Here is a 15,626-nt window from a genome sequence, read left to right on the forward strand (position 1 = left end):
CATCCAAATTTCAATTTTGAAGTCCATAATATAATGAAATTGTGATTTGTGAAGCTCACGGTGGGAGTTAGGAAAGTGACAAAACTAAGTCATTTGACTGCCTATATCAATGGGGTTGTTGGGAAATATTATTTACTATATGCACAGTTTAAAGAAAATTCAAAGCCAATTTAATATCAAACAAACAAACACAAACACAAGGACAAAGTATATATATATAATAAGTTAGAGACATGGAAATTAAGTGTGTTTGGAAGGGCTATATCAAATTATCAATGCACATAAATTGGAAGCACTGTATATGGTGATGATGGTGGAGATTAGTTAGATGTTCCATCCTTTGCAAAAAAATTATTGACAGAGATTGGAGTTAGGCTGTTCTAGAAATTGGCGCTATCAATTAGCCTTTCACAATTAGTATTTAACGATAAGTTTCAATTATTTTATTAAAGTCCAATGAGAATTCCAAAGACAAAAAAAATGATATACTACGACAAGTGTGAAAATTAGTCACTGTTTCATCTTTTCTTCACATTTCTTTTTACTAAAATCAAAGTCTTATGTTTCATGAAATTTTAAAGGGTTTTTCTAAAAAAAAATTACCAAAATACTAATTCCATTACAAATTGTACACTTCCTTGTACATACAAGTAAATACAGAAGTATGGAAAAAGAAGCTATACAGTATGATGACCCCAAATAAAACCAACACCTTGCATTTATAAATAGCAAGAAAGCCAAGCCAAAATTCAAACATTGTCCATTATTTTCCCTCTAAAATCTGTACTGTAATGTATACTGGTGTGATAATAATGCAGAGAGTTCTCCTCCCTTAGTTGCTATAGCATTTGAGCAGGACCATCAAAATCAGACAAGGCAAAGCATGGAAGCCAAAGTTCTATGCGAGTGCCACCTGCTCCAAGAGCAGCTTCTTTGATCCGGGGTGATATGACACGAACAACACAGCCATAACTCTCAAGTATCTCACGTGCAACAGTAAGACCGGCGACAAAATTCCATGTCATGTTGTCTTCCACCATATTCTCCGAGCAGAGGTCTACTCCAAATGGAGTGAGCGAATGCATCTGTGTCTGAGTGTCAACAAACAATGGCGATTCAAACCCATTTCAGATTAACAATATGGATAAAATGAAATTAGAAAGGAATCAATCAAGCTGGAAAACAAGTTGATGCTAGTTGCTACCATATAGTGCATATCGAGCCCGTCATCATCAATTACTACAAGTGCACCACCTGCTGGTGCTCTCATACACACAATTTCAACCCTTCCTCCAACTTTTGTTCGCAACAATGCACCCTCAATCAAATTGCTGAGAGCCTGGCGCAAAGCAGGTTCTTCTATGGCAACTTGCAAGGTTTGTTCTAGTTCACTAAGTTGTACTAGGCGTTGCTGTTTTTGAGCAAGAGGACTCACGGCCTCAACCAAATCTTCCAGTACATCAGAAACATCGCATGGTCTTCCTTACGTGATTGACAAAGGTAAGAAAAAGATAATTTGAATGTAGAGACAGATGATAATTAAAGATGGATGGAGAAAAATCTACAGACTACAAGGGAAAGTGATGATTTCAAGTGAGGTAGACAAGATATCAAAGGTGATATTTACGCTTACCTTATCTCATGTTGCTTTAGGGGAGCGAGAGCAGGAGGTGGCATAGGCATTTCTATATCCTTTAATGAAGTTTTTAAAGGAAGTGATTCACCTCGACTTTGTATAGTATTACTAGAACCATCCCTTGAAAATTCATCTGACAAGTGTGGCCTCACTGATTCAGGATAGGTGAAAGTGGAATTCAGCATTTTCTTCATTGTTTCTTCATTGTAGCGGAATATATTGGCCTTATATTACAAGTAAACATCGATTAGATGATGTATTTTTTTTTTCTAACGATAATTGTGTAGTCATTGTGTTTAAGAGAGTTTAAGTTCAATGACAAATCCACCTTTGTCAGGTGAACAGCATCCTGGAGTTGTTGGAGAGTATCCTTCATGTGATCGCCTTGTACCAATATGTCTTCAATAATGTCATTAGATATCTACAAAGCCAAACTTCCAGCATTACGGCAACAGAAAATGAAAAGAGGAAATAAATAAATAAATAGTAAGCTAATTCTAGATTACAGTAAGACTTCAAACCTAACTCACCTCACCTCTTTTCGTGTGAAGAGATAACATTTTGCTTAAAGTCCGAATGCTAGACAGAGGACCACGAATCTGAGAAAATATAAAACGAAGAGTAAATTAAAATTTCAAACTCAAACCCTTGCTATAATAAAGGCAGAAGATGTCTTACACTTACTTGCTCAATTAGATTACTCATCCTGACATTATTTTGCCATGAGGACTGCTGGAGTAGCATTGCTTTCTGCAGAAGAATGAAGCAAGATTGTTATAGATGCAAAAAAAATTCAAGTGTACATAAAACAGTTTCCAGCTAAGAGCATATAGTTTAATGTTATTCCGGGAAGTTATGATAACTGAAACAAAGGGCACTAAGAGGGATAATCATGATGATTATTTCCGAATAAGTAGCAAATTAAATTAAGATTTAACAACCACAAAATGTAAGTACGCAACATTATTTGAAACTAGGTTTTCCCCTAACCCTAATATTTGAGACTAGGAAACTATAGCACTTGTTATGTAGGTGCCCAAGAGGGACTCGAACCTTAAGACCTTGTATGAGCAAATCACATGACTGACTATTTGAGCTACCCCTCTTGGTTATGTAAGTATGTAACATTGAGTTTCATTTTGCATCCAATTAACTCGTAATCTACCTGATCCATCACATATGCCATTGCCAAAGACCGAGCAATGCTGATAGCATTTGATCTCTGCTCTGCAGTAAACTTGCCCATTTTCAACGACTCCTCCTTTAAACTCTGAATATCCCATGATTTGGAATCATAGTCCAACGAAAAACCATGAGCTGTCTCCTGAGGCTCAGACTTTTGGCTCTGCCCGTTCCCTTGAGTTGGCATTTCCAGGCTCCGAAATTCGGCAACCAAGAATCCCACCACAAAAGGGTGCTTCACCATGGGAAAAACTGCAGCTCTATACTCAGGTACAAATTCCACCTACCCCATTCAAACATCGATCGAATAATATCAATAATAAGAAATGGGCACATTACAATTTTAGTTAACCATGTAGTATATACAACATTAATACCAGTAAAGGCCCAACTATCATACTTCTTGATTGGAAAGTAATGCTTCTGCTGCTCTCAGACCAGCTGGAATGCCAAAACTACCAACTAATATGACAACATCAGCTGCATTCACTCCAGGATAAGCAGTAACTCGACGCAGCTCTAGACGATCCATAACATAACTCCCAGCTGGTCTAACATAGACCTATATGTTCACGCAACACATTATTCCTCACAATCCCAACAACACAATTCTCAAATATACTTTAAAAGCTTAAATATCCAACCAAACTCACCGAGAGAAAGGCCTCAGGATCAACGATTCGACGAAAAAGGTCCAATTGCTCGACGCAGAGTCTCTGAAAATCTGAACTTGGGAGCACCAATCCGTTTTTGGGACTTTTCTCAATCTGCTGAACGAACTCGATGGGGGAGGTCGAAACGCCGCGGATGGCCGAGGCAACGGCGGAGGCGGAAGAGACCAGAGACGCTTCAGCGGAGTCCTCATTGTCGGAGACGTGGCGGAGAGAGTTAGGGTTTTGGAGTGAAGAAGAAGAGTTTACGGGGGGAAGAAGAGGTCTTCGGAGAGAGGAATTAGGGGTTAGTTTAGGTGAGGTATAAAGCTTGTGAGGATTACAAGGGATAACAAAAGCAGTATCTGGATTTGAGAAATTGGAGAGAAGAGGGTTTAGGGTTGGGTTAGCAAAGAGTAGCATTGGAAGGAAGAGGATGAAGATGAAGACGAAGATGAAGAAGAAGAAGATTGAAGTTAGGACCGTTGGTGTTGGTTGGTTGAGACTGAGGTTCCAGTCGTTTTGTGTGGATCAGAACAAAAGCAAAGTGGGGCCAACCCAATCCAAATGACAAAATGTGCAATACGACACCGTTTCTATGACAAACTGAAATTGTGTCCTAAATTTTGCCCATTTTAATTTTTTTTTTTCCTCGGAAATAAGGGGATCAATGCCTCACTACAGCGGGCGTGATCCCTAGAGGGCCAGAACGAGTCTTGGTGGTCTAATTTCATAATATTATTGGGTAGTTCTTCATACAAGGGGACTATAGGTGTACCTTTGAATTTTTGACACTTAAATAGTTATAATTTTATTTTATCTATGTTTATGATCATTGTAATTATGGTAGGGATCCTACCCAATTTCAAAAAATTCTTAATATATTACTGTATCGAAATCAAGGTTCAAATATTTTGTTACACTCACGTATAAAAAAAATAGGCTTGAGTGCAACAAAATATTTCAAATCCTGTTTTTGGCACCTAAAATAATCAAGAATTTCTCATAACATAGTGGGATGACTGTTATATCTACTATGTACACAACCATAAACAAAAAATTGTAACTATAACTATGTATGTAACGAAAATGCAGTGGTACACCAATAATCCTATTTTAGAGGGGACTACTAAGGAATTACCCAATATTATTTTGTCAAGTTTGAAATATGTGTTCCAAGAAAATAGAAGGGATGGTTTTCTCTTTTATTAACTATAAAAACTCTTTTATGTTTTCCTAACCATCCACCTCCTAGTTTTTACATCATTTATTAGTTGTAGGCCAGAGCTTCACAATTGTTTTGATGTTGCTAAAAATTGGCAATATGGTGGGGTACCTTAGAACAATGCTTTTTACGTCATCTTTTGGTGGTGTTGGCTGTTTGCGATTGTGAGATGACGAATAAGTTAAGGGAAGTGGCGAAGATACACGTTGTGACTACAAGATCGATAATGGTTGACTAACATGATGAACATGTTTACAAATCAAATAAATAAATAATAATACAATTATCAAAACAAACTCCCAAATTTGAAAATATTCCCCAAAATAAACATGTAAATGAAAAATGAAAACCCTAATCATCATTAATCTTCAAAAACGAAATTAAAACCCCCAAAATCCTAAATCAATTTAAACCTTGAACTTGGGCATTAAGAGGTCGTAAAGATATAGAAGATGTAAAATTTTGAACTTGGGCTTCTTAGTTGATGGTCGGTGTAACGTCTCAAGTTTGTTAATAAGGCTTAGTGCCTTGATTAGTGTAATATCCAACATTTTCATAATACATTTTTTTATTATAAATCAGAGTTTAAATACATAAAATGTACAATTTTATAAATTTAAGAAATAGTATTTAAAATATGATTTTATATTGTTAATGAGATTAAAGAGATAGAGAAACTTGAGTAGTCAAGTATTGGACTCAAATGTCATATAATTTTAATTAGGGATTTTTATAAAGTTAAGAAAGTTTTGCTAAAGGGCTTATTTGAAAAGAATTTTAATATTTCGGGTCCAAGTGTAATTTAAAAAAAAAGGGCTTTAGCCTTTTACCCGTAGCCTCTCTCTTTCTCTCCTCAAAATTTTTTTTTCTTCTCTTTCTCTTTCTCTCTCCTTCTCTTCCTCTTTCTTTCTCTTTCTTTCTCCTCTTTGTGTGCTACTGTTGCCGACGACGCACAACTACTTTTCGGCCGCCACATATAGCCACGCGCTAGACCGTTGGATTCAGAGGCCTCCGAACTATCGACCACGCGGGGATCTAGAGCTCACTCGCTGATTAAACCCCTCAACCGGCCGATTTAAGTTCGGCCACCACACGACTTCAAAGTTGCGATTCGGCCACCTCGAGCATCCGTTTGCCGATTCGTCACCACCATCGTGTTCCTCATGTTGTGGGCTTCAAAACCAATAAATTTTTCCTACATCTACCATAGTTGGGTGGTGGGCCCACCACGAGCCACCGCGATCCACCGTACACTGACGGTCAAAACTTAGTGTTCGAGGTTCCGAAGTTCGTTTTGAGTTTCAGAAAATCAATTTTGAGTTGTTGTGGAACCCAATCATTGTGGTATAAATTCTTTGACATATATTGTGATCAATTAGAGTAATTGTTATTATGTATATTTATAGTATATAATTATATATTCTTGATATATTGAATATTTTTCTGTAATTATACTGGTTGTCTGAGATTATATGTATTTCTGATACATGTTTTGATTTTGGGATTGTCCATTTTATAGCCGTTGTGCTGCCCAATTTTCTAGAAAATATTAGATATTAAATAAATTATAAAAATACATATTTAATTGATTTTCTATTAATATGGAAATTATTATGATTAATTAATTTTAATTATTATTGTTATTATTTTGTTAAGTAAATCAAGAATATAGTTTCATATATATATATATGAAAAGTGTGATTTATAGTAAACCTATTATTTAACAATTATTATTATATATTAATATTTTTGTTAATATTTTAATATTAAAATAATATCAAATATTAGTTTCTTACAGTTATTGATATTTGTAAGACCAGTGAATTTTGGAGAAAGTATATTTATTATATCACTGGAATTGATATTATGACTAATTAATAATAATATAAATATTTATATTTATATTATTATTATATCAATTAGTACAATTTTATGTTAAAAATATTATTTCTTTTATAAAATGACTATTTGAATATGTACATTCACATACGTATTGTTATTGATGTATTTTGTTATTAATATTGAAATAAATTTATTTATAGACGATAATTATTATTGTTGTTGTGATTATTGTTATTATTATTATTATTATTATTATTATTATTATTATTATAAGAGTACATTATCTTATGAGCAATGTTTAAAGCATGGTTTTATATGAAGAGTTATTTGCATTACGTTGATAATAATTATTATTATAATTTAAATAGTTTCTGGTATTGTTAATATACACTATCAATAGTGTATATTTACGATTTTGATAGAATTTAATAAATAATGTGCCTTGAATAAGATTTGTATGAATTTGATCGATTGACTCTTGGTGAGCAGTTTTAAAATAAGCTAAGGACCTAAGGTAAGTCAATCTCACCTTTTGTGCTTAAGTGTAAGATGCATGACTACATTGATTGTGTATATCTGATGATTTAAGTATGGGATGATGATGATGCATATAATAAATATGTGAATAATGGTTATATGAATATCATAATGTTGTTGTGTGATATATAATTGATGAATTTCGTGATATGTGAAAGTTGTCTTACTTGGTTAAGATTGATATGAATTATGTGGATTACTTTTATGTTCATGATTTTGTTATATGTTATGATATATGAAGCATTTAAGTTTTTAGGCTGGAAACCTTAGACCTGAGCCATAGCTCTACGTTAAGGTATAACAACGCCACCAACCCAAAGCTTCATGTATTATGACTACAGATGTTTTGAATTATATGAGATGTGATACAATGCCTTGATTTAATACCATCAAACATGAATCATGAACATGAACATTGGCATTTCAGCATCTACATGTATGCATGGCATGTATAGTTATGTGATATAAGACCATGCATATGAATATGAGAAAAGTTATGAAATGCATTGAAAAGTCTTATGTAAAGTTAAACATTTTAATGACACAAGGAATAAGCAAAGTGATAAATAAGATGTTTAAAAAAGGTGCCACTATTTTGATGAAGCAATTAAGTAAGTGCAATGAAGAAGGTGGAGGTTTATAAGACATATAGTGGATGCCCACTAGTGTGGGCTAGGTCAGAGTTGACCATTCAGATATGTTTGCCATGTTCCCGTCTTTCTCCTCCATATGTGTAATAAGTATGACAGCTATGGCAACGATGAAATGAGTGTTATGATGAGTCTAGCTGTGATTATGGCTAGCTGGAGGAGAACCCATGGGATTCTATATGACATGTGTAACAAACCCTGCAGGCATTGGCCGAATCAAACAATGTGCACAAGTGAAATTGGGCCCATAAAAATGTGAAAGTAAAAGAAAGAGCATTAAAGTAAAGTTTGAAAGTGCATAAGCAATAAATGTAATGCATAAGTATATAAGTCAGCATATTAGTATATGTGTACTTCAAACTCACGACATTCATGTGTATGTGTATGCATGAGATTTTCTTACTGAGCGTTAGCTCATTATGTTATTTTCCAACATTTTTCCAGGTGTGGCTTTAGATGTTGAGCAACTTGTGGAGCACGACTCAGTAGCAATGCAATAGTGGTTTAGGGTTTTTCATATTGCTACATTAAATTTAAAGTATTCATACGTGTAATAATTTCTATTAATAAGTTTATATAAAAGTTTTAAATTTTTATGTATTTCTTAGTATCATTTTATTTAATTCATTTGGTCAAGTACCTAACATACTCGTAAACCTTGGAATTACGAGTATGTGGCAGACGTACCCTACCTTAGGGGTGTCACAATTAGCGTGCCGGGAAGGCAATGATTGATTTAATTGTGTTAATACGTGGATTAAATGATTATGTGATTAGAAATGCATGTTTAGGTGAATTAAATATGCATGTGGGCCCATTTTGGTTAGTAGGGGTGTAACGCCCTGGCTACCCCAGAACAGTTACGGTGAACCAGAAATTTGACTCGCTACCCGAGTCCTTTGGTTAAAAACGTTATGTGCTATTAACAGGCTAAGGTGGAAAACCAACAAAAAGGAAATGATATATTTTATTAAGTATATAAACTGTTCATGAGCTCATCAAAACATTTACAAGTTATTTATAACACAAAATGGTCACTACTGTTTTAAATTACAACCCTGCCGACCTAAGCAGCAAAAATAGGGTAAACCCCTAGTTCCTCTGAGAACTCCTTGGCCGTGGTGGTCAAGCGACCGCATATGTACACATCACCACCTAAGCTCTCCACTCAAGGCTGGGTGAGCTTTTCTTTCCCTTTACCTGCACCACATAGCACCCATGAGCCAAGACCCATCAAGAAAACACAGTATTGCATATAAACATTATCAAATGATTATTATTATAATCACACAGAGCTTATAGCTCTTAAACAGATGAGTGAATATCACTTGAGGTTCTGGTAAACCATAATGAGTGACTGACAAGTAAGTCACTAATTTAAACAGATGAGTGACTGCTGGGTAAGTCACTAGCTTAACAGATGAGTGACTGATGGGTAAGTTACACAAGCGCTTTTAATTTTCATCGAACTTGAGGTTAGTCCGGCATTAACGCTCTTCTGAGTCATTTAATGCAGATGTCGATTAGATCTAATCTTTATTGGATTACGTTGAACACGCTAAGGCCGTCCTGACTTATAAGTCAGCGCTGTATGACCAGTGCCTAGTACCACTGCCGAACTTGACTAATAAGTCACAGCTTCACAGTTGATACTGACACCTTTGCCAAATTTGACTAATTAGTCAGTACCATGCACAAGTGAGCAAGATTTGCTAAGCATTCAATAATCAATCCATGTCCACATTTATACCATCAACATGCCTCATGATCAACCATGCATGTCACATATGGGGTACCGTTTTCTTACCTCTGATTCGAGCTAGAATGAATAAAAGAACGACCCTTGAGAACAATCTGGCTTTTCATCCTTTAGCGGTCACCTAGTCATAACCAAATATGGGACACCATCAATAAAATGATAATCAAGGGTTCCCAAACCAAGATCTAGCCTCCGGGACATCAATCCCCACTAATCCGGGTAGTAGGAACGATCCCGAGGCCTAAAACCATGTTCCCGGGGCAAAAACACTCAAATGGGCTCAACCCTGCTCAAGGGCTGTGGCCCTAGCACCTTGGGCTGCGGCCCCCATCCACTCCAGGAGCAAGGGCCGCGGCGCCCAGCAAGGGCAAAATTGCTCCACCTGCTTCTTCGAGCTAGGGCCGTGACGCCCAAGAACAGGGCCGTGGCCCCCAACCCAGAGCCATCCCCAAACACGTTTTTCATCATTCAAAATCCTCCAAAAACATGCCTAAACATTCCCAAATCATCAAATCAAAATTCCTAAGCTTCCCAATGGTCCAAAACCATCAAAACCCAAGGTTTAAACTGTAATGCCCCAAATTTCCTAATAAGGTTTAGGACCTTGATTAGGAGGCCGGGAGGGCCATAATTGATTTTTTATGGTATTTAATGAGTATATGCATGTTTACGTGAATTATATTATTATATGACGGTGAATGCATGCATATGGGAGTATTTATTATTATAAGGGTATTTTGGTAATTTGGCCACTGTGGGCGTAATTGTATATTTTGGGTGCATGGTTATGATTAATTAATATAGCCACATTATAAGGTGGATTGGTTCGAGCTAATCGACATGAGACGATCATGAGATGTAAGTGTTCGGTCTAGTCATAGCGGGTTTAAGTTCGGGGCTCGGGGTGAGTCTCGGGGTCATTTTGATGATTAGAGCATTACCGGGTATAAAAGGGTAATGAGAAATGACTTATTGGTATTTGGGAATATTGAGAGCGTTAGTGGGAATTGAAGAGCGTTAATTATAATTAACGAGATAGGCAGGAAAGGACGGTTTTATCCTCGAAAGCTTTTAGAGGGATTTATTTGGCCTAGGGGCATTATGGTCTTTTGACCTTAAGGATTTATATAAGTTTTTGGGGTTTGGAAGGCTGTAGAAACATAACAAAAACAGAGTAAGAACTTTCTCCTTCCCGTACATCCATTTCCCTCTTTCCTTCTTTGGAGTTTTGAGCTCAAAGGGTGGAATCAAGCTAGGAGATCAAGGGGCTGAGGTTTTAGGCTTGGTTTAGCCATTGGAGAGGATTTAATTCCAGGTTTGAGGTGAGTTTTATCCATTGAGTTTCTAGTTATACCTTGTTTTCGTTTTAAGTTTTCAGCTTTTGGTTTCTTGATGGAAGTATGGATTTGAGGAGGTTTTAATTGAAGTTTAGGTTGGGTTTTGATGAGAGGAAGTTATGGGTGATGTTTAGGGGTTTAATTGTGTGTTTGGATAAGGTTTTGGGTTGGTTTGAAGGGCTGGTTTGAGAGGAAAAATACAGGGGAAAACTGAGTTCGCGTGTGGTCTTTTTGCTGGTCTGGGCTGAGCGCCACGCCGCGGCTGTGGAGCGCCGCGGCCCTTGGCGTCTGGCAGGGAGGTCCTCTCTGTTTGAGGGCGCGCCGCGGCGCAGCTGGGGAAGGCCGCGGCCCTTAAGGTCTTTTTAGCCCAAAATGGTGTTTTAAGCTTGGGGATTCAATCCTTAGGCCTCGGGGTTGTACCTAGTACCCGGTTAAGTGGGGATTAATGTCCCGAAGGCTAGATATTGGTTTGGGAACTTATGTTGATCATTTTTATTGATGATATCTTATATTTGGTTATGACTAGGTGACCGCTAAAGGACTAAAAGTTGATCGTTCTCAAGGGTCGTTCTTTAAATCATTCTAGCTCGAATCTGAGGTAAGAAAACTGCACCCTGTGTATATGTGACATGCATGGCTATTATCGATGCATGTTGGTTGATTATTGAGTATGACATGCATGGCTATTATTGATGCATGTTGGTTGACTATTGAGTGTGACATGCATGGCTGTTCTTGATGCATGTTGGTTGAGTATTGAACGTGACATGCATAGTTATTACTGGTGCATGTTGGATTGTTAAGTATGATGCATGTGATGCACGAGAAACATGTGATTAGGACATGCTTTGTATACTGGGTATGATGTTGTTCAGAGCTTGAGCCTCTGTGTTGTGCATGGACCTAATTGTACTAGTACCTGTTAAGTAAGCATGCTGAATGCCTTGTTTATGGATATTGGATATGTGATATATGTTTGGTGGCATGGCTTACTTGTGTTTGGCGCTGGCTTATTAGTCAGAATCGGCAATGGTGTCAGATCCGTCTGTGAAGCTGTGACTTATTAGTTAAGTTCACAACGGGCTGAGCACTGGTCGAGTTTCACCGACCCAAGAGTCAGAAGTGGCAGTGCGTTGCGAACGCCGGGCTAAATGGAGATTAGATCTAATCGAGGTTGGCATTGGATGACCCATATAGGGTATCAGTGCTGGACCGACCAGAAGGCCAATGAGAACTACAAGCGCTTACCTGGTCTAAGACCAGATGATTTTAGCCAAGGTATATGACCCCGGTGACTGTTTGTCACATGGCTGAGGGACGCTGTCCTTAGTTACGACTCTAGAGTTGGGAGGATGGTTATGTTGGTGACTATCACCATGCACCTATCCTGATCAAGCTTATGAGGGAACCACTTATCAATTGAGCTGTACCCACTTCTGTGACTTTTGGCTATTGTCACCTATTTGCCTAAGCTGTTGGGCCTGAGTAACCAATACAATTACTGTTGATATTATATCATGTCATTTGTTGATATTATATCATGTTATCTGTTGATATTATATCATGTTACCTGATGATATTACATCATGTTATCTGTTGATATTATATCATGTTATATTGTGTTTTCTTGCTGGGCTTCGGCTCACGGGTGCTACGTGGTGCAGGTAAAGGCAAGAGGAAGCTGGACCATCCTTAAGTTGGAGAGCTTAGGTGATGATGTGTACATATGCAGCTGCTCGTCCGCCACGGCCGAGGTTTAAAGTGGAACTAGGGTTAAACCCTGTTTTGCCGCTTCAAACGGCCTGTTGTAAATATTTTATGTAATAAACTCTGAAACTTTATTTTCGGGATCCCAATGAATATATTAAACGTTGTAGTGAAACGTTACATCTTAACCAAAATGTTTAATCCCTAACCGCTAATCATACTTAGTTCATGTTTTTGGCCAAATGACTCGGTTAGCGAGTTTAGCACTGTTTACAAGGCACACTGTAACGGTCCCTGGGGTTTGGGGCGTTACACAAACGAACCAAAAACTCAACGATTCACAAAATCCAATTCAAAGCTTAGAAACTCTAAAAACTCAAAACTTAAACTTAGATTACCTTAGATTGGGTTGTTTCTCATCAAATCCTTTGGTCTAGAAGCTTCTAATCTTTCCTAAGATTGCTATGCCTCGACCCTTGCTTGATTCCAACTCCTAAAACTCAAGATATCTTCGAAAATGCTTCGAGCGGTAAAAATGAACTAACGGGAAAGAACGAAAGGTTTTCTAACGTACGTTCTATCTGACAAGCTACTTCAAGCTTAAGTAACCTCAAATAAAACCTAGTGCTCGGGGTCCCAAAAACACCCCTGGGGACATTATAGTCAAAACTTCCAGAATTTCATCCTGATCTCAATAACTCCCAATTTATCATTAAATAAACATTCTTATTACCCAATAATTGACCCCGTTATGACAAAACTGCTAATCCATAATATAAGACCGTCTCATGCTGAACAACTCGAATATATCTCCATAATAATGGGATCTCATTCACAAATCACAATATGCACCCAAATACACAAATTTGCCCTCAATGGGCCAAATTATAAAAACATCATAATATTCAAATGTGGACCCACATGCATGCATATAACATCATATTATAATATAATTCACATAAATATGCATATATTCATTTAATGGCATAATTAAACAGTTATGGCCCTCTCGGCCTACTAATCCAGCCATTAAATCGCATTAGGGATTTCGGGGCATTACAAGGGGCATAATTGTAATTTTGGCCCATTGATGGCATAAATGTGAATTATATGTATGTTATGCTTGATACCACAAGATTGTGGTGATATATTTGTGATGTGTGATCCGAGACGGTCCTAGGGTGCGAAATAGCGAAATAATCACAACGGGGTCGAATACCCGGCTCACGGTGAGCCTAGGGGTATTTTGGGAACATAGTTTGTGTTCGAGATTTACCGGGTAACAGGTAGCGATTTAGTGATCATTTGGATATGTCGGGGGTTAAATAGGGAATTATAGGAACACTCGAGGAATTAGCAAGATGTGGCAAATGACGAGATTGCCCTTGGTGGCATTTAAGGATTTAGGATTGACCTTAGCAGTAATTGGGTCATTTTGACATTAGGGGATAACTTAGGATAGGCTTAGTAGGTTTGAGAAACCACCAGAACTAAGTAATCTCTCAGCCTATCTCTCGGCTCTCTCTCTCCCTCTCTTGGAGACTTAAGGAATTTTGGAAAATTCTGGTGGTGAGGCTCAAAATTTGAGGCTATAAATTGGGGGATTTGCAGCTGGAGGTGTTGGAAATATAGTCTAAGGTCGGAATTATCATTGAGGTAAGATTCAAAACAAATTTTCTTACTGAATTCCTAGGTTTACTTTAAGGGAGTGTTTGTTTTGAGTAGTTGAGTTGCCTTGGAAAGTGTAGAGGGGTTTGGGATGAAGGTAATATTAAACTCTTGTGTACAAAAGGTTTCACTTTACCTTTAAAACAGAAGTGGGACCTACACAAATTAATCAATTTACCCCCTTAAAATTTGAACCAAACATAAGAATGGTTTTAGATTCTCATTCCCACCTTTACTTTACCCCATACCAAACACCTCCTAAGTGTTTTAAGGTTTTGAATGCAAGTGTTTAAACTTAGGTTGTGATGAGGTTTTGATTAAGTTTTTAGGGTGCTTGTATCAGTTCTGTTGCTTAGATATGAATTCTAGACTGTTTAAGGTTCGAGATTGGTGAATTTCAGGGAGGTTAGCTCGTAAAATGCATGGGGAATTCTGGGTTTTTGGGCTTGCGTCGCGGCCCGCTTGAACACAGAGGCTTGGGGGATTCGAAATTTTTGCTCAGGCACCGCAGTGTAGGCTGAGGCGTGCCGCAACCCGTGTTCCTTTGATGAGAGCCCTAGGACTCTCTTACTTGAGCGCGCTGCGACCCTTAAGGGCTGGGCAGCAACTCAAATAGGAAATGTTGGCCATTTGAGGGTTTTAAGCTTGGAAACCCAAATGTTAAGGCTGAGGAAGGATTCTACCACCCAGCTTAGTAGAATCCGAGGTCCTGAAGTCTAGTACTTTAATCCAAAGTTTTTAATTGGTTAGGGATTGATGGATATCTATTTATTATGGTGTTGTGACTAGATTTTACGTCAAAGCTCAGGCTTAGGGGATTGTGCTCAGGATCATGTTAATCTATCAGCTTGGGACACATGTAAGAAAACTGACAACTGTTTGTGCCCGTAGAGCAGGGCATGGCCCTATTGTTTGTGTTTTAGGGTGTGGCCCTAATATTTGTGTTTAATAAATGTGTGAATACCTGTAAATGCTACGCTATTTTGTGCATGATTATGAGTGAACGGCGAAGGCCGAGAGCGGCAAAGTTTGAGAACGGCGAAGGCCGAGAACGACGAAGGATGGGTACGGCAAGAGCCGAGATCGATGTTAAGCATGCTGAGTGCAGAACGCTAGGGTGAGATCCTCTAAGGGTGTTGTATCCACCTGCTCGGTGAAGACTGCGAACCGAGGGCCTAGTAAAGCACCTGGATCAGCATAGACTGCTATATGTTTAATCTGATGACTGTTTATGCTGCATATTGTTGGATTGAATTGTGATTTGTTATGCGTTGAGATTTCTTGTTGGGCTTCAGCTCACGGATGCTCTATGGTGCAGGTAAGGGCAAGGGAAAGGTCGACCAACCATGAGTTGGAGAGCGTGGAGCGGTGTGTACATGTTCGACCTACCTAGTTGCCACGAATAGGGTTATTTTGGGGAATATGTTGTATAA

At 37.9% G+C, this 15,626-nt stretch overlaps 1 protein-coding gene across 1 annotated transcript; it reads right to left on the reverse strand.

Moving 5' to 3' along the window:
* Positions 1-583: 583 nt before the first annotated feature.
* LOC133822197 (chloroplast sensor kinase, chloroplastic) lies at positions 584-3,964 on the reverse strand. The gene is made up of 9 exons (XM_062254449.1): positions 3,472-3,964; positions 3,219-3,380; positions 2,802-3,101; positions 2,321-2,386; positions 2,167-2,235; positions 1,965-2,057; positions 1,634-1,860; positions 1,205-1,478; positions 584-1,091 (listed from the first exon to the last, which is right to left on the reverse strand). Exons 1-9 carry the CDS (start codon positions 3,889-3,891, stop codon positions 840-842), a joined length of 1,863 nt encoding a protein of 620 aa, XP_062110433.1. The 5' UTR covers positions 3,892-3,964; the 3' UTR covers positions 584-839.
* Positions 3,965-15,626: the final 11,662 nt, after the last annotated feature.

This window comes from Humulus lupulus, chromosome 3 (assembly GCF_963169125.1).
Source record: "Humulus lupulus chromosome 3, drHumLupu1.1, whole genome shotgun sequence".
In the NCBI taxonomy this organism is placed as follows: Eukaryota; Viridiplantae; Streptophyta; class Magnoliopsida; order Rosales; family Cannabaceae; genus Humulus; species Humulus lupulus.

Coding starts and splice junctions, on each gene's coding strand:
- LOC133822197 (XM_062254449.1), bottom strand. CDS start 3,891: ATGCTACTCTTTGCTAACCCAACCCTAAACCCTCTTCTCTCCAATTTC. Junction 3,102..3,218: donor CATTACTTTCCAATCAAGAA/GTATGATAGTTG, acceptor TGAATGGGGTAG/GTGGAATTTGTACCTGAGTA. Junction 2,058..2,166: donor TTCACACGAAAAGAGGTGAG/GTGAGTTAGGTT, acceptor TTGGCTTTGTAG/ATATCTAATGACATTATTGA.